This window comes from Myotis myotis, unplaced genomic scaffold (genome assembly GCF_014108235.1).
Source record: "Myotis myotis isolate mMyoMyo1 unplaced genomic scaffold, mMyoMyo1.p scaffold_m19_p_2, whole genome shotgun sequence".
NCBI lineage: Eukaryota > Metazoa > Chordata > Mammalia > Chiroptera > Vespertilionidae > Myotis > Myotis myotis.
Genome location: NW_023416324.1, coordinates 215,656,251 through 215,681,663, shown reverse-complemented (window position 1 = coordinate 215,681,663; position 25,413 = coordinate 215,656,251). Strand labels below are relative to the sequence as shown.

The 25,413-nt window shown below is 49.1% G+C and overlaps 1 protein-coding gene across 1 annotated transcript in view; it reads left to right on the top strand.

The window, feature by feature from the left end:
* The window catches only part of ITSN1 (intersectin 1), a 149,053-nt gene that overhangs the window by 62,418 nt on the left and 61,222 nt on the right, over positions 1-25,413 (top strand). Inside the window, 8 exon segments of the mRNA XM_036347475.1 lie at positions 1,826-1,889; positions 3,669-3,806; positions 5,074-5,186; positions 6,610-6,872; positions 7,870-8,019; positions 8,108-8,248; positions 15,696-15,783; positions 15,907-16,046. Of these exon segments, the coding sequence (XP_036203368.1) occupies positions 1,826-1,889; positions 3,669-3,806; positions 5,074-5,186; positions 6,610-6,872; positions 7,870-8,019; positions 8,108-8,248; positions 15,696-15,783; positions 15,907-16,046 (1,097 nt within the window).

Below are 25,413 nucleotides of genomic sequence, written 5' to 3'. Positions count from 1 at the left end.
TACGTCACAGAGCCTTTCACATTAATTCAATGGATTGTGTTTTATTCGTAGGTGTTTCCATTGTGCACACAGCAGGAATGTATACGTATGTTGACCCAAATTAGAATGTTTACTATTCATAATAGCTCCAAACTGTGATATACTACAGAGCGGTTAGGATTATGTTCTACAGCAGCATACAATGATAACACGATGAGCAAAATCAGCCAGATAGCGTTGGCGCACTTTGCCGTTAGGAATCGGCTGCACTTGGTGGGAGGGGCGATTGAAGGGAGCTCCAGGGGCTTTTGGGGTGCTGCTCCCTGGTGCTGTTTGCTAGGCCATTGCCAGTCTGGAACTCATTGAGCTGCCTCCATGTGCACATGTGCAAAGCCATTCATGTGTGCTCTTATGTGCAAGGCAGACTATTGACAGTGAGGTGACTGCCCTTTATTTATGCTTTCTGTGTGCTCGATGTGCTGGCCCTGGGCCAAGCTCCTGCTATGGCTCCTTGTGCGATGGGTCATCGACTTGGAAATGTGGAACGGGTTAGGGTTAGGGTTAGGGTTAGGGTTAGGGTTAGGGTTAGGGTTAGGGTTGCGTTAGGGTTAGCATTAGGGTTAGGGTTGGGTTTTTGGGTTAGGGTTAGGGTTAGCGTTAGGGTTAGGTTTCGGGTTAGGGTTAGGGTTAGCATTAGAGTTAGTGTTAGGGTTAGGGTTAGTGTTAGGGTTGGCGTTAGGGTTAGGGTTAGGGGTAGCATTTTGGTTAGGGTTAGGGTTAGCGTTAGGGTCAGGGTTAGCGTTAGGGTTAGGGTTAGTGTTGGCATTAGGGTTAGGGTTATGGTTACCATTAGAGTAAGGGTTTGCGTTAGGGTTAGGGTTAGGGTTAATTAGCATTAGGGTTAGGGTTAGGGTTATGGTTAGGGTTAGGGTTAGGGAGGATGCTAACCCTTAGCACATCCCGGACTAAGCAGACCAGAGTCCTCAGTCACAGTGCTTTTGCTGGCGTTCTTGGGGCCTCCTTTGTGGGAACCTGTGGTGCTCGGCCACCCTTCACCCTCGGCAGTCCCTGTGGAAAGGCCCACTCGTGTTTCCTCGTGCGGTGTTCTCTGAAAAGTGAAAGAGCTGAATGTTCGCCGTGGTTTCCGCCGCTCTCCTCTCCCGGTGGCCATCCTGGGACCTGGCCCCTCGGGACAGCGCTGTGCGGGAGGGAGATGCCCGTCCCTCCTGGTGCCGGTGAGGGGGACACTCCGCTCCCCTGCAGCCTGGGACACCGAGGGCTCGTTTAGTTCCAGGAGGGAGGACATTTACAAGAATTCCAGAATGGGAGCTGATTTTGAGAGGAGAGTTGAAATTCCAGGAATTCTTTTTGACTGTGTGCTGTTAGCCAAGATATTGTGCAACTGTGAGCACGTCGCTGTTTCTGGTTACAGCTGTACTGAAATGGCTCTCGGTGAGGTCCCTTCCCCTGTCACTCTCTGCCCTTCCCTGGCTGGTCTGATGGTCGTCGTGGGGGGACAGCAGGTGTGGATTTGCCGCTGGCTTTAGACAGAACGCCTTCAGCCTTGGCAATGGAGCCTCTCTCTGAGGGAGATGATACTCCGGACCGAGGGGCGGCTTCTAGTTCGAAGCTGATTTTTCCACTCACCCTTCCTTCATCATCCGTGTCACAGGCGTGGGTTGTGTGCTGCGGTTTCCCCGTTTCCATTGGGGTTCAGTTTCCTTTTGAAAAGCCCCTGGAATGAGAGTCGATGCTTGAAGCGGTGGCTGTGTGGGGTTATGTGGCCAGGGCGTGGACAGGGGCGATTTGCTGGTTCACGTGACACTTTCTTCTGGCTTTTGCTTAGGTCCCCAGGCAAGAACGATTCTCATGCAGTCAAGTCTGCCGCAGGCGCAGCTGGCCTCTATCTGGTAAGGGAGGAACGGACGGCCCTGGTTTGTATAGGGTGTCCCAAAATTCACGCAAGAAGTAATTTTGATAGAAAACACAGGTTTATAATTAAAAATTGTAATTTTTTTATTGATTCATAAAGTATACAGTCTAGGGTTATGTATGGAATAGCATATCGGGTAAATGGCCTCCACGGCTTTGCTGGCACATACGCAAAGCCGTGGTCTTCATTGGTCTTCATTGTCCCTGCTCCTGGGCCATCATTGGTACTTGGTCATGCTTATCAAATGGAAGGGATTGAAATCAAAGGGCAGCAGATATTAGAATCTGATTCAATAAACCAAGTAAAATGAGGCTTTTATTTTTTGTTGTTGTTGTTAATGCTCACGCAAAATTCAAATCTTGCGTGAATTTTGGGACACCCTATATAAAGAGGTCCTTGATTTCTTACATCAATGGCTTCACCAGTCTTCCGATTAATACCATTATTTATAGGGGGCATGGAATATGCTTACTTTTTCAATGACTTGTAATGATTACCTGTCTTACATGTTCCCATTTTGATTTTGGAAAATGCAAAAGCAGAGAGAGTAATATAATGAGCTCTCAAGAACTCATAACCCCACTTAAATATTTTCCACTTGTGGCCAGCCTGGTTCTCCCTCCTCTTTCCGATTATTTATGCCAACTCTGTTATGATATCATTTTCACCTGCTAATAATTCAGCTTGTGTCTCCAAAAGAGACGGATTTTTTTTAATGTGACTATAATACCAGTTATCCCACCTAATTTTAATAGTAATTCTTAACACATTGCGGACGGATCACGAGACTTCTCGCTTCATATTACACAGTGTTTTACAAAGTATCATATTTTAAAAAGATATTAGCTTGTAAGAACATGTAATAAATAACTTCAAAATGCAATGGGTATTTAATTTTAACACGTGCCTTTAACATTTTTGTAAAACGTTTTTTGTACTCGTTCAATAGAAACTGACCTGGCCACTGGGTAAAGCTAGCAGTAAAACTACTGGTCCGCCATGTGTTAAGTTAATCAGATGGTGTTCTCGCTGAGGAAAGGTCAGATTTAAGAGGAGTTTCTTGGTTTAAGGCCTCAGCCAGGCCAGCTCCCAGGGTGGCCTCTGCCCTGTCGACATGCTGCACAGTCTCGGACTTGCTAGGAAAATCTGTTCACGCGGATCAGCTACGAGGGCAGGTTGGTGATGAAGAGCTGTGGGGATCGAGTCCTCGGATTGAAGAGCAGAAAACGCCTCAGCTGTGGCTGGAGGCCATAGCGATCCCGCGAGGCCTAGGTCGGGGTGGCCCCTGAGCCCGGGGGCTTGCACCTGCTTGTGCAAAAGGAGTTTTATGGTAACGACCCCGCCATTTGTTTCTGTGTCATTTGTGCTGCTTTCCTGCTACACAGAGTTCAGTGACAGAGACTGTGTCCAAAGCTGACATAGTTCCTGCCTGGCCTGCTAGTTTGCTGAGCATAGTGCTAAGTACACGTGGAATGTAAGTATGACACGTTTTAAATGGGCTTGCAGGATAGAGAAGAGTATAATTATATCGTAGGTAACATTGTTGGATGCTAACCACCCTGTCAACGCTATGGATTGTCTCATTTCATTGTTGCCACAGCAGTATGAAATAGGTGCTGTTTTTATAAACTGAGGCACAGAGAGACTTCATTGGCCTGGAGTCAAAATAAGAAAATAGAACATTTAGATGACGCATGAGCAGTAACGAGCGTGCGTCTCCGTGAAACCAGATCACAGCGAGCTTCTTGTTGAATAGGAACCTCTCTGACATTGACCAAGACGGGAAGCTCACGGCGGAGGAGTTCATCCTGGCCATGCACCTCATCGACGTGGCCATGGCCGGCCAGCCGCTGCCGCCCGTGCTGCCCGCGGAGTACATCCCGCCTTCCTTTCGGTAAGGAGCACCTCGGGGAGCCCGTGTGCCCCGCATGCAGCTGTCAGACGTGGCTCTGACCTAGTCATTGTTATTCCTGGCAAGTAGATCAGTCATCCTCGAGCTCAGGAGAGCCCTGTCCAGCTCTGTGCTCGCCTGGGCTCACGTACAGGCTTCGGGGACACTGAAGGCGAAATCTTTTTTTGCTGGTGGAGGGTCTTTCCTTCTTCAGTTTGTAAAAAACGCAGTCTCTGTGGAACGCGGTAAAGCGAGGTCTGCCCGTGTTAGTAAAACGCCGAAAGGCAGGATTCTACCGACCTGTATCCTTGAAGCTCGCGGAAGTCTCAGCAGCGTGAAGCCGTGCCTGTCCGTGGCCAGCAAAGCGAGGAGCCTGCCTTGACTCCTGCCGGCGGGGAGGGAAGGGGGCGCTGGCGCTGGAGACGTGATAGTCAGGAAGGGAACTGGAGCGTTTCCGGCCGCAGCCCAGCCCAGGGGCGTGCGGAGAGGGGACCGAGTCCAGTGGGAGAACCTCAGCCACCAGCATCCTCCACCTGCACGGCACCCACTCCCTCCCAGGCAGGCCGGGAAACAAATGGAGACCCGACAGCACAGGGAGAGAAAGAGGAGTTTCTGTTCTAATTCCTCAAACATGAGGAAAGGCTGCAGGAAAGGTGTCCGTAAGAGCAAGAGAGAGGGAGCCGTCACTGTCAGCTGGTGCCGGGACGGGCAGGCTGAGCAGACCGCCGGGCGGCAGTGTCCGAGGCCCTGGGAGGTGGCGGGGGGTGCTCAGAGGCGGCTCGAACTGAGAGCAGGTTAATGAGTCCAGTGGAACCCATCAGTCACCCACGTGCTTAAGGGCTTCAAAGTGCAGGCGTTCCATGTTTATGAAGCAGTAAGACGGACAGACGTTATGTAAAGGGAACGAGATGCTCCCAGTGAGCGGGTCCAGGCGGCATAAACTCCCATAGAGGTGAGGGTGATGGCGGTGGCGCGAACCCCTCCTGTGTCCTGGCCTGTTCTGGCCGCCTGGGATTGCTCACGGATTCATTTCTTTGGGGTGGCCCTAATTCTGGTGGTGGTTCTGAACATCTGAACACGCTTGGCACTGAGCCTGATGACTTCAAATACTTATTTCTATAAACTTTGCAAATAGTGAGGATCAACTCTTTTTTCTCTCACAATACTGTGGTATAGAGCCGAATCTTTTAAAAAGCTTTTCACCGTTTGCTCAATCCCACCTGGACAGCTTGACGTCACTTTTCTTTTTTCTTCTTTTCCACGATCGCAGGCGAGTTCGCTCTGGCAGCGGCGTGTCTGCCCTGAGCTCGGCCTCGGCGGACCAGAGGCTGCCCGAAGAGCCCGTGTTAGAAGACGAGCAGCAGCTAGAAAAGAAGCTGCCTGGTAACTTGCATTCGAGTTCTATCACCTCAGAGGTTTCCATCTCCGAGGCAGAGATAGAGGCAGAATTAAGCCTGATGACATTCAGCTGTGTCCCTTTAGCCGCCCTTAGAAAGGACGCACGTTAATTTGGATTTGCATATATGCCTAGAGATGAGAACGTTGTGTACTCTGCAAACGCACCCTTGTTCCAGCTTTTACACGGACATCGGATTAAACAAAAAACTTATAAATGTTATTTATATAGCATTCAAGTTAATAAGTCTTTAAGGAGATTGCTTCATACCACCAGAAATAGGAATTAAAATCGCTACTGTTACTTTCTCATGTTGTTTGGGAGAATTGGAAACGCCATAATAACAAGAAGCTATTTTAAATGTAACATGTAAATAATCCTCATTTACAAGGATAACCCCATCACAATATTAAAATACTAAAGGCCTGGTGCATGAAATTTGTGCACTTGAATGTGGTGGTGGGGGGTTGGGTCCCTCAGCCTGGCCTGCGCCCTCTTGCAGTCCAGGACCCTTTGGGGGATGTCCGACTGCTGCAGAGGCGGGAGAGGCTCCCACCACCGCCACTGCGCTTGCCAGCGGTGAGCCTGGCTTTCGGCTGAGTGGTGCTCCCCCTGTGGGAGCACACTGACCACCAGGTGGCAGCTCCTACATTGAGCGTCTGCCCCCTGGTGGTCAGTGCATGTCATAGTGAGTGGTCGTTTGCTGTTCGGTCGATTTACATATTAGACTTTTATTGTATAGGATTCTAAGGCAGCTGTGAATGATTAATGGTGATGATAGCGATACTAAGAAGTAAGTGAAATGTATTAGGGAGCTTGTGTGCTTAATACTTCATCAATGTTGTCTTGTTGCATTTAAAGTGCTTGGTGGTTAACCGACATGCTCAGGACTCTAGTTTTCTGTTTCCTCTTTAAATTAGTTTGTTCACTGATAAGCCACGCAGTGGAAATGTTCTTCGTGCGAGTGTGCTGAGCACAGTGAAGAGTCTAAATGTTAAGAATGCGTGGTCCGTGCCTCTAGAAGGTGATGTGTGACTGAGGGTTAGACGTCCATGTAAAGAGTCGTCAGGGCAGTGCATGGGGTCAGCTGCCGAGTCCAGGTCATGGAGAAGGAGGCGGATAGAGTCACCACAGGAGAGGGGGTTGCTGTAGACGGCGCAGACTTGCCATAGGAAGAGTCTTTGGAGATGGCGTTCTGAACGCCATGATGTGGCATGGCACTCATCGTGAGGGGGAGTGTGCGGGCAACGAAGGGAAGGCATTGTCGCTGCTTGCACACAGGGCACAGGCAGGAGGGAGCGCAGGGCCTGGTGTGCGTTCGTGCCACAGGTTCAGGGGTGCCTCGGTTCTTCCTTCCACCAGGGCATGTTGAGTATGACTTTTCATAGCTGTTTGTTTCTCGTTTCAAAGTGACATTTGAAGATAAGAAGCGTGAGAACTTCGAGCGCGGCAACCTGGAGCTGGAGAAGCGCAGGCAGGCGCTGCTGGAGCAGCAGCGGAAGGAGCAGGAGCGCCTGGCGCAGCTGGAGCGCGCGGAGCAGGAGCGCAAGGAGCGCGAGCGCGCGGAGCAGGAGCGCCGGCGGCAGCTGGAGCTGGAGCAGCAGCGGGAGAAGCAGCGGGAGCTGGAGCGGCAGCGCGAGGAGGAGCGGCGGAAGGAGATCGAGCGGCGGGAGGTGAGCCCTGCACCGCCCCTGGGACGCGTCACGGGCTTGCTTTCTACAGCCCTGCGGTTCCAGCACATTCAGAAACTGTGAAACCGTCATCAGATCTAATTCCAGACATCCCACCCCCCTAGGAAACTCCTTGCCCATTAAGCAGTTCCTCTCCCCTCCCCCTCCATCCCTTAAACCCCACTGATGTGCCTTCTGTCCATGTCAGTCTCTGGCCATTTCATGGACCGGGTCGTACAGTGTGTGGCCTTCGGTGTCTGCTCTCACTACATGCTGTTTTCAGGTTCATCCAGATTCTAGCATGAGTCAGTGCTATACCGTTTTCTGTGGCTGAGTAATAGTATCCTTTACATGAATGTACCACTTGTTACGTAGCCATTCATCAGTTGATGGATATTGGGTTACTTCTACTTTTTGGCCACTATGAGTAATTTTGCTACGCGAATTCATGTACAAGTTTTTGATAAGACAGTTTCATAACAAGCCACTGATATCGGTTAAGTATTTCTCAGACTTTTCCCCTGCATTCATATGCAGTGTAGGGACATGAAGGTTTGTTTGGTGGAAAGGGTGGTGATTCAGTGCAGATTTTTTAACCACTGTATTTATCTAAGTCAGTGGTTCTCAACCTTCCTAATGCTGCGACCCTTTAATACAGTTCCTCATGTTGTGGTGACCCCCAATTTCATTGTTACAAATTGAACATCATTAAAGCATAGTGATTAATCACAAACACAATATGTAATTATATATGTGTTTTCCGATGGTCTTAGGCGACCCCTGTGAAAGGGTCATTCGACCCCCAAAGGGGTTGTGACCCACAGGTTGAGAACCGCTGATCTAAGTTTTATTTTCCTATTTTGTAATGGAATTTCTCAAAATGTTTAATACTATTTCATCCCTAAAGGAAAAGACTTATCTTCTGTTATCATCTATTAAGAGACATTGTATAGTGTAAGAACTGAACAGTTAACAAATCATCTGTTTCTGTGTGTCCCAGGCTGCAAAACGAGAACTTGAAAGGCAGCGACAACTTGAATGGGAGCGAAATCGAAGACAGGAACTATTAAACCAAAGAAACAAAGAACAAGAAGACATAGTTGTACTGAAAGCCAAGAAGAAGACTTTGGAATTTGAATTAGAAGCTCTGGTGAGTGCAGTTGGATTATGCTTTGGGACTATATTAACATCAAACAATTAAAATGGTAATAATTTTTACTATTTTTCATCTGTTAAAGAATGATAAAAAGCATCAGCTTGAAGGAAAACTTCAAGATATCAGATGTCGACTGGCCACCCAAAGGCAAGAAATTGAGAGCACAAACAAGTCCAGGGAGCTGCGAATCGCCGAAATCACCCACCTGCAGCAGCAGTTACAGGTGAGGAGGGGGCCCCTTGGACGTGCAGCCGGCACCTCGCGCTTAGCGTGCACTCGCTCCGGGCAGTCACGGTGAAGCAGACCAGGTCCTTGAATCAACAGGCCGTCAAGCAGACCCACTCAGCACACGTCAGCTGAGCGCTGTGTGCCGGGCCGGCACCCCCTGGGCACGGAGGTCCAGCAGTGAGCAGCAGGGGGAGAGCCTCGCCTTCATGGAGCTCACCTTCTGCGTGCCGGGCAGACGGACAGGAACAAATAAGTCAGGGGTGCCCTCTGTTAGAGCGTGGACGGTGCGCTGCAGAGGGAGCGGGGAGGAGGCCGCCTGGGTGGGGAGGGTTGCCATCTTAACTAAGGTGGCCGGGACAGGCCTCGGTGAGGGTTTCATTGGCCAGACAGGAGACGGGCGGCTGAGCCGTGGGGATGTGCGGCAGAGCCGGCCCCAGGTCGGGAGACAGCGGTGGGAACGCCCCGAGGCTGCAGCTGGTCTCCAAGGTACAGGTGACAGCGGGAGACCGCTGTGGCTGGGGCAGGTGGGGGCTGGACCGTGTAGGACCTACAGTCCGTTACGGGACTTTATCATGATCATGACAGTGAAGAAGAGCAGTGTAAGTGTTTTGGGGGAGTATGAGAGATACACAAATAGAGAATAGTTGGGGACACGATAGAGTTCAGCTTTGATCTTATTACCTATGCAAAGTGGACCACCAGGTTGTCATAACATCGCCTGATCTGGTTTCGGTTGTTGAGTCGGGGGGTGGGGAGCACCAAATTCAAGTAGATATTGTTCTGCATATCACCACGTTTTAACTGTGACTTTTATCTCAGCTTCTTTTCTCGGCACGATATTGACATTTATTCGTTTTGTTGGTGAATCAGTAGTTTGTTCTTTTTCATCACTGAGTAGTATTTCCTTATTTATCCATTCACCTGTTGATGGACATTTAGGCTCTTTCCAGTTCCAGACTTTTGTGAAAAAAACAAACAAAGTGCAGTGATCATTTATTTCCAGGTCTTTATGTGGAAATACGCTTGATTTCTGTTGGTTAAATTTTAGGAGTGGAATTTCTGTGTCATATAAGTGCGTGCTCAACCCTATCAGACTGTTTCCAAAGCGGCTGTGCACTTTGCATTCTCACCAGCGGTGTGTGAGCGGTTGTGAGCGGTTGTGAGCGGTGTGTGAGCGGCTGTGCACTTTGCATTCTCACCAGCGGTGTGTGAGCGGTGTGTGAGCGGTGTGTGAGCGGTGTGTGAGCGGTTGTGAGCGGTGTGTGAGCGGCTGTGCACTTTGCATTCTCACCAGCGGTGTGTGAGCGGTTATGAGCGGTGTGTGAGCGGCTGTGCACTTTGCATTCTCACCAGCGGTGTGTGAGCGGTTGTGAGCAGTGTGTGAGCGGTTGTGCACTTTGAATTCTCACCAGCGGTGTGTGAGCGGTTGTGAGCGGTGTGTGAGCGGCTGTGCACTTTGCATTCTCACCAGTGGTGTGTGAGCGGTGTGTGAGCGGTGTGTGAGCGGTTATGAGCGGTGTGTGAGCGGCTGTGCACTTTGCATTCTCACCAGTGGTGTGTGAGCGGTTGTGAGCGGTGTGTGAGCGGCTGTGCACTTTGCATTCTCACCAGTGGTGTGTGAGCGGTGTGTGAGCGGTTATGAGCGGTGTGTGAGCGGTGTGTGAGCGGTTATGAGCGGTGTGTGAGCGGTGTGTGAGCGGTTATGAGCGGTGTGTGAGCGGCTGTGCACTTTGCATTCTCACCAGTGGTGTGTGAGCGGTGTGTGAGCGGTGTGTGAGCGGTTATGAGCGGTGTGTGAGCGGTGTGTGAGCGGTTATGAGCGGTGTGTGAGCGGTGTGTGAGCGGTTATGAGCGGTGTGTGAGCGGTGTGTGAGCGGTTATGAGCGGTGTGTGAGCGGCTGTGCACTTTGCATTCTCACCAGCGGTGTGTGAGCGGTGTGTGAGCGGCTGTGCACTTTGCATTCTCACCAGCGGTGTGTGAGCGGTGTGTGAGCGGCTGTGCACTTTGCATTCTCACCAGCGGTGTGTGAGCGGTGTGTGAGCGGCTGTGCACTTTGCATTCTCACCAGCGGTGTGTGAGCGGTGTGTGAGCGGTTGTGAGCGGTGTGTGAGCGGCTGTGCACTTTGCATTCTCACCAGCGGTGTGTGAGCGGTGTGTGAGCGGCTGTGCACTTTGCATTCTCACCAGCGGTGTGTGAGCGGTGTGTGAGCGGCTGTGCACTTTGCATTCTCACCAGCGGTGTGTGAGCGGTGTGTGAGCGGCTGTGCACTTTGCATTCTCACCAGCGGTGTGTGAGTGGTTGTGAGCGGTTGTGAGCGGTGTGTGAGCGGCTGTGCACTTTGCATTCTCACCAGCGGTGTGTGAGCGGTTGTGAGCGGTTGTGAGCGGTGTGTGAGCGGCTGTGCACTTTGCATTCTCACCAGCGGTGTGTGAGTGGTTGTGAGCGGTTGTGAGCGGTGTGTGAGCGGCTGTGCACTTTGCATTCTCACCAGTGGTGTGTGAGTGGTTGTGAGCGGTTGTGAGCGGTGTGTGAGCGGTTGTGCATTTTGCATTCTCACTAGGGTGTGTGAGCGGCTGTGAGCGCTTCAGTTGTTCCTCATCCGTGCCGACACTTGGCATTGTTATCACTTTTTACTTTAACGTTTCCACTTGGTGTGGAACAGTGTCCGACAGTGGCTTTAATTTGCATTTTCCTGAAAGCTCATGCCATTGGGCATCACTTCTTATGTGTATTGGCGTGTACCTTCTTGTGTATGTCTTTTGTGAACAGATCTCTGGCCCATTTTCTTATTGGGTTGTTTTTATGAGATTTTTATTCTTTTAACAAGTCCTTTGTCAGATACATGATTTGCAAATATTTTTACCCAGTCTGTGGCTTGCCTTTTTTTTTTTTTGTAATGGTGCTTTTTAAAGGGCAGAAGTTTCAAATTTTGATAAATTTCTTAAGTTTTTCTTTTATGGTTCATGGTTTTTCGTGTCTTATCTAAAAGACCTTCGGCTAGCCTCAGACTGCAGATATTTTCTCTTCCGTTTTCTTCCGGTGGCTTTGTAGTTTTATTTACATACTTCGGTCTGTGACTCACTTCAAGTTGATTTTTATGTAAGTATAAGGCGAAGGGTAAGGTTCGTTTTTCTCCATAATAGTACCTAATTATTCTAACATTTATTAAAAATACTATCATTTTCCGCACTGAATTACCATGGCAGCTTGTTGAAAATCAATTGATCGTATTTGTCAAGGTCTTTTCTAGACTTTTCTACTGATCTGTGTCTGTTCTTTCACCGGGACCTTACTCTGTTGATAACTGTAGCTTTATAATAATTTTTTAAATCAATTACTCTGAAATCTTCAATATTCTTCCCCCTTCCCTCCCCACATTATTTTGACTAGCTTAGGTCCTTTACATTGCCACATAAGTTTTAGAATCAGCTTGTTAATTTTTACAAAGACACTTATAATTTTGATTGGTGTTTCATTGACTTTATAAATCAATTTGGGAAGAATTGACATCTTGACAATATTGAGTCTTATGATATATTTCTCAATTTTATTTCAGTTGTTTTAAATTTCTCTAAACAGTGTTTTGTAGTTTTTAGTGTATAAGTCTTATACATATTTTGTAAAGTTTATCCCTAAGTATGTCATGGTTTTTGATGTTATTTCAATTTCCTATTATTTGATGCCAATATATAGAAATATAGAGTTTCTGTGTACGTAAGCACATTATCTGCAAATAATGACAGCTATTTCTTACTTTCCAATCTACCTACCTTCCATTTATTTATGTATTTATTTGTTTGTCCTAACTGCATTGATCACAGCCTCTAGTACTGTTGTGAGTAGAAATGGTGCGAGTCCTGTTTTTGATCTTGGGGGAAAGGCTTCAGTCTCACCATTAAGGACGGTGCTAGCTGTAGGTTTGCTGGTAGCTGCCCTTGATCAGGTCGAGGGACTTCCCTCCTGACCCCTCTCTGCTGAGAGTTATGGCCATGAACAGGTGTCTCATTGGGTAATGTTGTTCCTGTATCTGCTGAGACGTTTACATGTTTTCCCCCATTGTTTTTTTTTAATACAGAGTGGGACAAAGGTAGGTTTACAGTTGTTTATATGGAAAATAACATAATAATGATTAAATAACAATGCAAGGATCAACTGTTTCTAGTACTCAACTGTAAACCTACTTTAGCCTCTCTCCCCCCTGTATAATGACTTACTTTGGTTGAAATTTGAATGTTACACCACCTTCTATTTCTGGGATAAACCCCACTTGCTCATGATGTATTGCCATTTAAAAGATATTTTACAAGATTCAGTTTGCTATTATTAAAGATTTTTCATTTAAATTCATGAGAAATATTAGTTCATAGTCTTCCTGTGATGTCCTTGTCTCGTTTCAGTATCAGAGTGATAAATACGAAATAAGTTGGCGAGTATCCTTTTTCCCCTATTTTCTAAAAATGTTTGTGTTGAAATGATATTTCTTCTTTGAGTATTTATTTGGTGGCATTCACCAGTGAAGCCTTCTGTGCTAAGAGTTTTCTGTATGGTAGGACTTTTAATTGCAAAATTTATTTATTTAAAATATATTTCTTTTATTGACTTCATAGAGGAAGGGAGAGGGAGAGAGAGAAAAACATCAATGATGAGAGAGAATCATCGATTGGCTGCCTCCTGCACGCCCCCCACCGGGGATCGAGCCCGCAACCAGAGCATGTGCCCTTGGCTGGAATCGAACCCAGGACCCTTCAGTCCGCAGGCCAACGTTCTACCCACTGAGCAAATCCAGCCAGGGCAAAAACTTATTCAATAGCTATAGGGCTCTTCAGATTCTCTGTTTCTTCTTGAGTCTTTCGATAATTTCTATCTTTTAATGAATTTGTCCCATTCATCTAAGTAATCAAATTTATTTGTATAAAGTTGTTTACAATATTCTCTTATTATTCTTTAGAAGTCTGTAGTATCTGTAGTAATGTCACTTCTTTCATTCCTGGTACTGAAATTTTGTATTTTCTCTCTCCCTCCCCATCTCCTCCTCTTCTTCCTCCTCTCCCTTCCCCTCTTCCTTCTCTTAATCCTCTCTTCCCTTCCTCCTCCTCCTTTTCTTCATCAGTTCTAGCTAGAAGTTTATTGGTTGTATTGATTTTTTTCAAAGCCTTTATTTTTATTAATTTTTCTCTATGGTATGTTCATTTTCTGTTTCATTTATTGAGGCATTTTATTCCCTTCTATCAACATTGGGTTTAATTTGCTTATTTTTAGTTTCATAAAGGGGAAACTTACATTATTGAATTTGGACCTTTTTTCATTTCTGATATAAACATTTTAAGCTATAAATTTCCCTCTAAGTATTGTTGTAGCCATATTACACAAAATTTGTAACGTGTAGTGTTTTCATATTTATTCAATTAAAAATATTTTTTATTTCCTTTGTCATTTTTCCTTTGATGAGTTATTTAGAATTATGCTGTTTAATCTCCAAATATTTGGATTTTTTCCAGATATCTTTCTGATTGCTTTATGGCTCAGCATAGGATCTGTCACTTGTAAAGAATGTGCCCTCGTTGTAGTTGGGTGGAGTATCCCGTAACGTCAGCCAGATCAAGTTGGTTCATGGTGTTTGTGTCTTCCACGTCCTCACTGGTTTTGTGACTTCCTTCGGCCGCTGGGAGAGTGTTGGACTCTATCATTTTCTAAATGTGGGTTTCTCTTCAGCCTGTCAGTTGTTTCAGGTTCTTGGAAGTCCCAGTCAGCCGGAGACATAACGTAATAGTATCAGATGTTCACTGCCACAAGCTGCTTGAAAGCATTATTCCAGCTCGCTCTGTCTTTCATTAACTCTTCATGAGCAGTTTCATAAAACATTCCCTTGGAAAACGTAGGAGTGAAGGCCGTGTGCTTATTCCTTATCGCACCAAACACATTTTTATTACATAAGATGGACAGCATGTTCACTTATCCTATATAATAAAAGGCTAATGTGCAAATTGTCCCCTCCACCAAAAGTTCGACCAGGGGGCGGCCCGTGGCCTTCCCCTGGCCCGCGGCCTTCCCCTGGCTGGCCGGTCCCACCCGTGCACTGGGCCTCTAGTTGGTTATAAAATACAACTATATAAAATCCGGAAAATGTGGTGAAGTGAAAAATCACACATGGTTTGAAGAAATCCAGGTCCTGAGATAGGGGCTCCCTTTCCTCCTGGAACGAGGGTCCTGGCTGTGCCAGTGAGGCAGCGAGCCCCCGTGTGGGCTGGCCTCAGTTAGACCTGTGGGGTCACATTTACACAGGGAGAGGAGCTGCGTGAGCTGAGCCACGCTTCATCGTGCTGCTCACTGTTGGACGTGGTTCAGGAGAGACTCTGGTGCTGGGCGGGGCCTTGCCTTCGTCCAGGGAGGACCGGAGGAGCTGGTGGCTTTTGGAGGAAGATCTGTTTGTATGCTCTGTTTTGTCCAGATTTGGGGTGTGAGTGGATTATTCATGCGAGAAGACTATTCCAAGTCCTCCCTGTGAAGCTACTAGCCCGCTGCTATTCAGACATATGGCACAGTGACTTCTGACACACAGGCCAGCGTGTCTAAGGGTGGTTGTTTCGAACGACTGGCTCTTAACCTGGATGAAAAATGTTTTTAAAGATACTTCTATTTTTTCAAACCAAAAGCCAATATATAGAGATTTAAAAAAAAATAGGTAAAAATAGAAGTTAAATATTCCTTATTATACACTGGGAAGGCTGTCATTTACTGAAAGGTATAGAAACTGTGAGGATATTTCCGCTGAACTTAAGCAAGTACAGTGCTTGGCAAGGCATCCAGGAAAACTCCAAATAGCCTGGTGCCGTGTGATTTGGTTTCTCTCACGTCGGGTGAACAGTAGTTGTTTCGGGAATGCTGGTGCCTTGAACTGGCAGCGCCTTGCTGAGCGCGGAGGAACCGGTGGCAGCCCAGGTGCCAGGTTGGAAATGTCTGATCAGTGTCCAGCCCCCGGTGTGTGGTCAGCCTCAGCGGAGCCCCTACAGAGCCAAGTTCAGAGCAGCGTAGTCCCCATTAAACCACTGAGCCTTTCCCCCTCCCGCCGCCCCCCCCCCCCCCCCCCACATCTGACCAGTGCCGCTGGGAAGCCGTTGCTTCAATTTCTCTGCCAAGTACATTTTTAAAAGCTTATAAACAGGCAGTAAGTCAATAAAAGTTTAAGAAACACCAAGGGAGCTATGACCATCTCAACCTGATCTCAGTGCAAAGCCTTTGGCACACAGGGCGCTCCTTGGAAGAAAGCAGGACGCGCCCACACTGGCGACTGAACGCGGCGCCCCCGCCCCCCCCACCCCCCCGCCAGGCCTTGGGCTGCGGGTGGGAGTGTTTGGGGCCCAGAGAACTGACTGAGGTCTGTCTGGAGGGTCAGCCTGGACCGGGCCTTCCCCTCACTCACCGCCTTTCCTCCTCCTGCAGGAGGCGCAGCAGATGCTCGGGAGGCTGATCCCGGAGAAGCAGCTACTCAATGACCAGCTGAAGCAGGTCCAGCAGAACAGTCTGCACAGTAGGTGTTGCCTGTCCTTTTGCTTTTCACTGGCAGGAATTTCCTCACTTGAAAGAATATTAAAAACCGGTTTTCCTCACCGCCGGCTGGTTTTTCTGATCTTGCAACATTTTTCTAAAACAGGAGATTCCCTTCTTACACTCAAAAGGGCCTTAGAAGCAAAAGAACTGGCCCGCCAGCAGCTCCGAGACCAGCTGGATGAAGTTGAGAAGGAAACGAGATCCAAACTGCAGGAGATCGACATTTTCAACAACCAGCTGAAGGTAGCGTGCTGTGCCCGCTGCGCCCTGCCCCTCGCGCCCCGCCAGCCCGGGCGGCCCCGGTCCCCAGCCCCGGGCGCAGCTCACCAGGCTGGCTGGACCGCACAGCCTGACGCATGTTTCTCCTCTCACACGTAGCAGCGATTTTGGCGTCTAAGGTGTGGGTGAGTGAGGGGCCCCCGCATGACCCTGTCTTCGAGCTGAATTGCATTTCTGTGCCTCTCCCTCCTTTCCTCTGTTGCTAACGACCTCAGGCTGAATCCCAAAAGCAAGGCTGCGAAAGCTGTCTTCCTTAGGTCCTTTAAGACGACTGAAAAGGGACTGTTTCCTCTTTTAAAACCAAGAATTTTTCTGCCACTTTTTATCTTCAGGGTTGTCCTTGAATGTAGATCTTTATTTTGTTGCCTCATATTTTAAGTTTATTGTTTAATGGAGGGATTGCTCTGTCTCTGTCCGGAAGTGGTGTGGGATTTTGTGCCATTCACACACAGGTCAGAAAACGCCCGAGCTAGGTGGGGAGTGGGGGGATGGTTGTCCCACCCTCCCTCTGATCTGGTGCCTTCAGTTTATCCGCACAACCTTGTCACCTAAGAATGTGCATCTGATAACAAACCCAGAACGCACCCAGTTCATTTCCCATCAACAGTGATCACAGACTTTAGATTGAAGTAGATAGTGGAGTTTTCAGTAATTATGTTCTGATATGAAATTGGATTTTATACTTTTTTTTTCAGGTACTCATTTTCCTTTTTTAACTTAAAATCCTTTATACTGACTTTGGCTAATTTACCTTTTGTAACTAAGAAAAAAGTAAAACTCCTGTTCTTTTTTATTAAAAATAGAAAAATTAGGAAGCATATTTGAGGTTTTTAGTTGACCTTTGAATTGAGATTCTAGGCTAAGTTCTCTAGACATCTGAGTTGAGATATTTGTGCTTTTCTTTTTTTCCCCCCAATAGTAGGTAATGAAATTTTCTCAATTGTGCAATTCCAGGAAAGTGCTCTGAGGGGAAATTTTTTGGAGCCGACTTAGTGATGTTTTTCACTTGGCCCCTGTGCTTACACAGTGCGTGCCTGTGTGCCAAGCTTCCTTTGTCAAAGTTAGGAATGATTAGTTCATTAAAATTAATCGTTGTGTCTGAGTGAGTCTTTCCTCTTGACAAACTGTGTGCGCGATGGTGGAAGCTCCTGATCGCAAGCTGGGGAGGGGCAGCCCACTCGTCTTTACAGCAGCCGTGGAGGCCCTCGCGTCTGCACTGGTGCCGCGGCCGGAAAGAGACGCCCAGTGCCGGTGTCCATGGGCGTATTTCCATCCCGCGGGAAACTGTCGAGTCAGTGTACTGTTGCAAAGGGGAACAGTAGTTTATTTTATATCTTAACAAAATATGAATATTTAGGATGAACTCAGAGTTAGGAATTACATTCCTCATGTGTGTGGGAAATCCAGGCTTACCTTCGACACCAGCGGCTCCTGGCAGCCGGCAACCTGCCTGGGACGACAGCTGCCTCCAGCCCCTCCAGGACCGGGTTGTAGGCAGGCACAGCGAGGCGGCTCTTGGCTGCAGACACTTGCTTTCCTGGCAGGCCGTTCACTGCGAAGGCGGAGGCGGCCCCGTGTCAGCAGCCGGGAAGGAGCCCAGAGCTGGAGGGAGGGCTGCAGGGCAGAAGTTAGGGGAGGAGCATGCGGAGGGAAACTGAGGACAGGAAAGACCCAGAGAGGAGGGCAGAGACGGCAAGGCCAGTCCGTGGGAATTCAGACAACGTGCCGCTTTCTCGCAGTAAATGGTGTGTGGCTGGTCCATGGTTTGTTCTTATTTTGTTCAAGATTAAATTTTGTTTACCGGTAGGGTCATTTTGAAAAGCCCTCTTTTCCCCAGAAGAAGTGAAATTCTCTAGTTCCTTCACTGTGCTTGTGATTGGGGACACTTTACGCAGATTCCTTGAATGTAGAAAAATAAGCCGAACACTCCCAAGGCTCAAAATAGCCAACAGAGCCGCGCGTCGGGTCCTGGGCCCGCCCAGCTGCTGGCCGGCTGGGCTAGGTGTTGCAGTTACAGTGTGGGTTACTTTGTTTATGAGACTTAAAAAATAGTTAAGAAAAAGTGATCTGGAAAAGGCAAAACTCAATCTGTTGCCCCTGCACGTGCCCCGACCGGGAATCGAACACGAAATGTTTTGGTGCAGGGGTAACACGGTCTGTGGGCCACCCTGCCAGGGCAGAGCTCAATCCTCTGAAAAACATAAGTTTCTTTCAGTTCTCTTGTTTAGCCAAACCTCTGACCATTGTATCCTTTAGACTGACGTGCATTTAAGATAATGGGGTATTGCCTTGTAAATAAAGCTAAGACACTTGGGGAAAACTTAGACTTTCCAGACAAAATGGAGTCAGTTTTCTCTTTCTGGTGACGTAAGGGAGGCCTGAGAGCAGGTTCTTAATGAGCTTTTCCTGTTGCCAAGAGGACAGCATCTTCTAGCTCTTTCCCTCTCCGTCCACCTGTTTCCTGACCCCTTCACCTGCACACGTACATGCACACACATGCACATGCGCACATGCATATGCACACCGCTCCCCAGTGCATTCCTGTTGGCACTCGGGCTGCATCGGCTGCCGGCTGTGCCGTGGGGAATTGGACTTCTGTTTGGTTGAGTACTGACTTCGGGTTTAGAAGTCATATTTAAACATGTCTTAGAATTTAAATAACTGGTCAACGTGTTTATAACTCTACGTTTTATGTCTCAGGAGTGAACCTGTGCTGTGATTTTGTGGTCAGTGGAATATCAGCTGACCCTGATTTCGGTGCAGTTTCTGTGTTTTGTAATCTCAGCTATTGTTGAGGTTCTCACTCAGGCGCTGGCTGCCCTGTCCTCCTGGGGTTTGGTGACTGGCTTTTAAAAGCAGCTTTCGATTTGTTTTGCAGCCACTTGATTGGGATGAGTTACTGTGATTTAAGACTCAAAGGCTTTTTCAAAGTTCTGATGCTGTGTGCTACGTACTGCTCCTGGGGGACCAAGAAGGGATGTGGATTTACATAAAAGCTCTTCCATAGGCACTAGGTTTAGGCAAAGCAGCACCGTGTTTCTGATGCTGGTGCCTAGATCCGCCTCCGGTGAGGCCAGTTTCACATTAGCCCTGAGGAGATGATCATAAATGTGACGGGTGCGTCCTTATTTAGGTGCATGGCGGCGAGCTCGTGAATTTCAAGTCAGGAAGGTTTATTATTTTGTCTCTTTTCCGAGGCAGCCTGGGCAAAAACCAGATGCAGAGTTAGCCTTCAAAAAGTTACACCAAACCAGCAGGAAATGCCGGTGAACGGCGGCTCTTGGTGGCCCTGACTGCCGGTTATTTCCTCTCCACAAGTGTCTGTGCGGAGTGTCTGTGGAGAGGGCCCATCGAGTTGTTCAGTGGGTGCCCCTTTCTCCCCCAGTGACCCCGCCTCACCCGCTGCCTCCAGCTGTGAGCGTCTCGGGGAGCGAGGGAGCAGAGCCGCCGTGTTTAGGTCAAGTGGTCCTGCACCCCGCACAGCCCGGAGCAGCCGTCTTCAGTGAACTTGGCAGCGAGCCAGGCTCCCGGGAGAAGCTGGCTTCTCGAGTATTTAATTTGTCAAGCGATCGCTTTAGAAGCACTTGGGCTGCGTGCCAGAGCTGTCCAGAGATGTTTTATGGTGATAATATCTTCATTCTCCAGGGAAAGAAGTGACTTTTCCTCCCTGGTTGAAGGGATAAAGTTAAATTAAGCTGGTTTTCACGTATCTTAATACAAGACAGAATCTTTATTTGCCAATCATTTTCTTACTGTGGTTCATAATCGGTTTGATCAAAGCGCTTTGAAAGTCAGAGTTCTGTGCCGGGAAAGGCCCACGTCCCCGTTGGCGAGCGGGTCAGTGTTGCTCGCGGAGCCAGAGTTCGCGCACAGGCCCTGGTTACGAAACTGCCGTGTCTCAGAATTCTGTGGGCATTATTGGTGATGAAAATCTCATTTTAATTTATATGCACTTCACACTTTACAGGAGTTTTATCTTCCCATGTATTTGTTTGTAACACGTAGCTAAAACTTCTTCAATGAATATTTAATACTTTCTTATTTATTAAGAAAGGTATCATACTTCTATTAGGAGGTAGATTAAATTATTTCACATTATATCTAGTGTAGAACATATCAGACCCTTGAATAGAACTCAGAGAAGAAAAATCAGCAAAGTTGTACTCGATATCATATTGTTAGAGAAATACCCAGCCAAGACATGAGTCGTTGTTAGTTTTAAGGAGAGCCACGCGTGAGACACTGAGTTTTGATTCTTAGCAAGCTCTTACTGGTTCTGTGTTTATCTTAGTTTTAGTAGAGAAGTAACTGACATGTTGCATGGCATTTGCAGGGTCCCTTTCGTGAGGCTGACCGCCAGCAGCAGTTGACAGCATTGTGTGAAGCTTTTCTGAGCTGGTCTCCCATAGTTCTCTCCTTTCCCAAGAGAGAATTTAAGGACGCCTTCAAACGCTCTCCCTGAAGGAATAAAGGGCACTTTTAAGTCACTGTCATTGTGCCCGAGGTTTTTAAACTGTTGGAAAGGAAGGAGCAACAGGGCGGCCCGCTGCTCCGCACGTGCAGGGCTCGGTCCCCGGGTCCTTGTCGGGCACAGGCGCGAGCCATCAGCCTGTGTTTAGTACATGTTCCTTCATTCTGAAGATCACCTCTCGTAAGTTCAACTTGAAAAAGTGACCGGCTTAAGAGTCCTGCTTCCTGCATGTTTGGTTCATGCCAGCTTACACGCCAAGTGCAAGAGGGGAGGGAAGAGCCGAGAGCCTGCGTTTGCGGCGCCCGTTGTCTTACAACCGATCGCGGTCCCAGCAGGTCGGATGGCGGAGGCGCTGGGAAAGCGCTGCGGCCTGCAGATCTGGGTCGGAGGATGCCAGCGCGTCTGCTCCTTGATGTGACATCTGCTGTTTTATGGCCGCATTTCCTCGGGGAGCTCGGGGCTGCAGCGTGTGTAGCCAGCTCCAAAGAAGGCCCAGCCCGCCTCTGACGCTGATGTACCAACACATCAATGCGCTGTAGTTTTTAAATATCTGCCTTCGTGTATTTGATGTATTTAAAATTGTTTTTCAAGCTACCTCATTAGCATAATTTTTTTCTGTAGATTCTTTAAATTCACTTTTTTTAAATGATAAATGCATCTCATTGATTTAGATGTTTAAGCTCTCGCATTACATTTTTACAAGCTGGTGAACACTGACAGGTTATTTCTCCCACAGAGCTGTAGGCGCCATTCCCAAGCAGTGTAAATATATGGCTGAACTAACATCAAGACACATCGCCATTGTGGCAATGACATAAAACAACAAATGATCAAGTCTCCAAACATTGTCACACAGGAGATAAGACATTAGATGTCTGCTGAATTCATTAGCAGAAACACACTCCCTTTTTTTTTTTTTTTTTTTTTTGCAAGAGAGGGAGGGAAGGGAAAAGTCACACTTCAAACAAAAACAAGTTGGTAAACAGCTTCAGAATGTATGAAAAAAATACAAGAATCTCAGAATTTTTGTGATTAAGAAACGTTTTAGCTATAACATAGCATGTCTACCTTTAAAAAAATGTTTACCAAAGAGCATGTTCTACATGTTCCACTAAGACATAGGCAAAATTTTACTAAAAATACTGACTAGCCCCCCTTAGTCTCTCGTAGGCCTCCCTGTAAGTTGCACATCAAGTGCAAACATTAAAATGAACTGAAGGCTTGCTGCCTGGAGACATCAAAGACGTGCGTCTGTACATGCAGGTTTTCACGGTGGAGGCTTTGCATCAGCACCGGAGGAGGCTGATAGCAAGACTCTAAGTCAGGGGTCCTCAAACTACGGCCCGCGGGCCACATGCAAACACAAATATTGTATTTGTTCCCGTTTTATTTTTTTACTTCAAAATAAGATATGTGCAGTGTGCATAGGAATTTGTTCATAGTTTTTTTTAAACTATAGTCCGGCCCTCCACCGGTCTGAGGGACAGTGAACTGGCCCCCTGTTTAAAAAGTTTGAGGACCCCTGCTCTAAGTCATAACTACGACGTGGTGTGAAAACCAGAAAGTGGAGCCACGCTGAAGTATACTCGCATGAATGCGGGAGACGTAAGCCTGGAGCGGGCAGGCCAGTAACCACAGAGGCCCCGCTTTCTGTGTTTGAAGTGACTGAAGGGATGAACCACATAAGGTCCAGAGTGCTCACAGCTCCTGCGATGTTAGTTCTGTATGAAACTAAAACACACAAGTATTATGCTGGGCACTTCGTCACCCAGTCTTTCTAACTCTCATCTGTCGATAAGATTCTGGCATGGGAATAGATTTAAAGACATAACCAACATGCGTGACTTCCGGAGAAGTAAATTGGTGCGAATGATGAGCACATGTAAGTGCTGAACAGTAAGAATCTTTTGCTAAGTGTCAAAATGAGCTGATCAGAACCAAACATCGAGGTTGCAGTTCTGTCAGGCTGTGGCCGGGAAAACTGCTTTTCAGCTCCTCCGGAAGCCTCGTTAGACTTGGTCGCCACGCCAACCCGGCTCAGATGGAAGCCCATCTCAGGTGCCACTCCCAGGGCTGTGGCATCAGGCCCCGTCTCACCGAGCGCGGCGGTGGCTTCTGTGACCATCGGGGTGTTTGCAGCGCAGCCGCATGTTAGGACGGAGCTTCTCCAAGCACAGAAGCTGCTGGCGGCTACCAGCTCCACGCCGCGTTGTCTTAGGGGCTGCCCTGCCTCTTCCTGTCTCACTCCACCTTCGACCACGCAGGGCAGCACGCACCGGAGCTCCCCAAGGCCCGCAGCACAACGAGCCGCAACACCCCCCCCCCCCAGCGGCACGAAGCTTCGTTGTTACAAGACTTAACCGTCATCACCCATCTGGTTGGACGGTGGTGCCACCACCGAAGGCCAGTCAAGACCACGGAGCCTTCTTGCCCCCAACAGGAGTGCCAGACGTTGCCCCACACACTCTCACTACTGTGGTAGCGCCAGACTTCTAAGTTCCTCTGTGAGTTGCTTGAGGTCGCCCGGGTTGGCCTGTGTGTAATAAGAAAGCTCATGTTCTTGTGTGCGACTGCCGCAGGAGCGGGCGGTTCATGCGAGCCATGATAATTTAGTTAAAAAACACTCAGTGGGCGATGAAAGAGTTACAGAATTGAATGTAGAAAGGATGCGAAGAACCTGAGCCTGCCTCAGTGTACCCCATGGACACCCGGGGCTGCGAGTGGCACTGGGAAATGACACGGACCTCCTGACAGGAAGCAGCAGTTCTCAACCCAGTCGCCCCGAGCGACAGCAAGGACGTGCCTGGGTTACCCATCGGCCAGAGCTCCTGGGAAGTGCTCCGCGCCGCTGGGGCCAGGCTGACCTCACCTGGGCGGCCGGGGGAGCAGTCACGGATTCCTGCAGTTCACTCGTGTGCACAGAGGCCCTGCCGTGCCTGGCAGTAACCTCCCCGCCCTCAGAAACCCCGTAGCGTGTGACCAAGACCGGCACAGAACTGGGGGGCATGTTTACTCATGGAAGACGGTGGTCTCATCGCACAGCTGTCCCGAGGCGGCGCGGGCAGGGGAGGCGGGGCCGCTCCGGGAGAGCGCGCAGCTGAGCCCTAAACTCACTGCTTCCCGCTTTCATGTTATGGTGCCTCCTAACACGTCACTAGCTTGACCTCACATGGCTTCACTCTGTATGCCGGGACCTGTCAGAGCCTCCGTCACCAGGAGCCAAGGACAGTGCGGGGAGCAGATGCGCAGAGTGAGCCTTGGGTGAAGTGAGAGCCCGTGGCCGGTGCCCCCGAGGCCCTGGGGCTGAGCATTTGGACGGTCACTCCGCCTGCGAGTCCCCTTTTCCTGCATGAAGTAACGCGCTCTTTCCGCGCACCCAGGCCCCTGGGCATCAGACAGCGTTACTCCTTCCTGTCCTCCTCTCCTTCGCACTGAGTTTCAGCTCTGAGTTACTTTGCCGACCGCTTACGCCTTTATTCCCGCGCGAAGAATAAAGCCCTAAATAACAGAGAGGCTGAGAGAAAGAAGGCGTTTGTGTAATGAAACGTTGTCTGTGATGTAGCGGGTCCCAAGCGGAGAGGGAGCGCCCGCGCTCGTCCGCCTCTGGCCGCTGGGCGCCTGGGCCGGCGTGCAGGCGTCTGCAGTCCGCACCGCTCGCTGTCGTCTGTTTCCGGAAACCCTCCTTTCTGTTCCAGAACCCGCACCATTGGAGATGGAGTTTAAAGTAGGATCGGGAGGGAATCTTCCCGTCCCCTCTGACCTGCCTGGAAGGGCGTGGGCGCTGGGCTGGCGGGAGAGTGGCCTGCCGCCTGCGCCGGTGACTGGGTCCTCGCAGGGACTCGGTGGCTCTGTCACGCCTGCGTTTCCTCGCCGTGTGGACATGTGTCAGCTTAAGCCGAGGGCGCCGATCATACCAGCACCAGGAATGGGCCCACTTTATCTCTTTGTCTCAGAAATAGCAAATTCAAAATATGAATCACATGTTCATTTATGTTATTAGAGAATACTATTTATGCTTGAATCCACATTCCTCTGGGAAGGAATCCTGCTGAATTTTTAAACACATGAAAGTTTTACCTCCCATGGTGTGACGGTGAGGGGGAGAATGAAAAACGGGATTCTCTTTCCTGGGGGCGGTGCTGTTCTTAGTGCTGGAAAGTCAGAGTGAGGCGTCAGAGTGAGGCGTCATCGTTCCTCCCAGTCTGCAGTCGTGGCATCCTGGCCCCGCCCTGTCCCAGCTAACTGGCCCAGGCACCCTGCATAATTGGCAAGCCGGGTGCCAGAGCTGCTGCCATAGGGACTAGGCCACCAAGTTGCCTCCTCCTGCTGCGCCCTGCCTTGAGGGTCCGCTCTCATCTGCTGGGCCGCCCACTGAAGCGGCCCCTCTCCCCCCTCCCCGTCCCTGGTACCTCCCTCCCTCCAGGCCCCGTCTCTCCCTAACCTCCTGATCTCCAGTTAAACTTCTCCTGTAGCTCATGGGGCCGGGACCTCTCGGCACTGAGTGCTGGTTGGGGTGTTGGGCTTCCTCTTAAGGGCAGCCCCGCTGGCAGGAAAGGTTAGTCTGACACTCAGGGCTCTTCGCTGGGAAGAAGAGCGTTTTAACACTGACCTGTTCCAGGTGCTTCCTCCACCCTGGGCTTCAGTCTCTGAACGAACCTGAAGGCAGAAGCTCAAGGCAGCAAGAGCCACCTGTGGACTTGGCAGTGAGCAAAGCCAGAGCAACAGGCAGCCGTAGCTCCAAGTCTCCCCACGCAGACCCGGGCTGGCCACGGACACCGACCCTTGGCAGCGGGCCGCACAGTCCCCGCAGGTCTGCGGTCTCCTGGGTGGTTGACGCAGTCAGATCGGTTCCAGTGACTG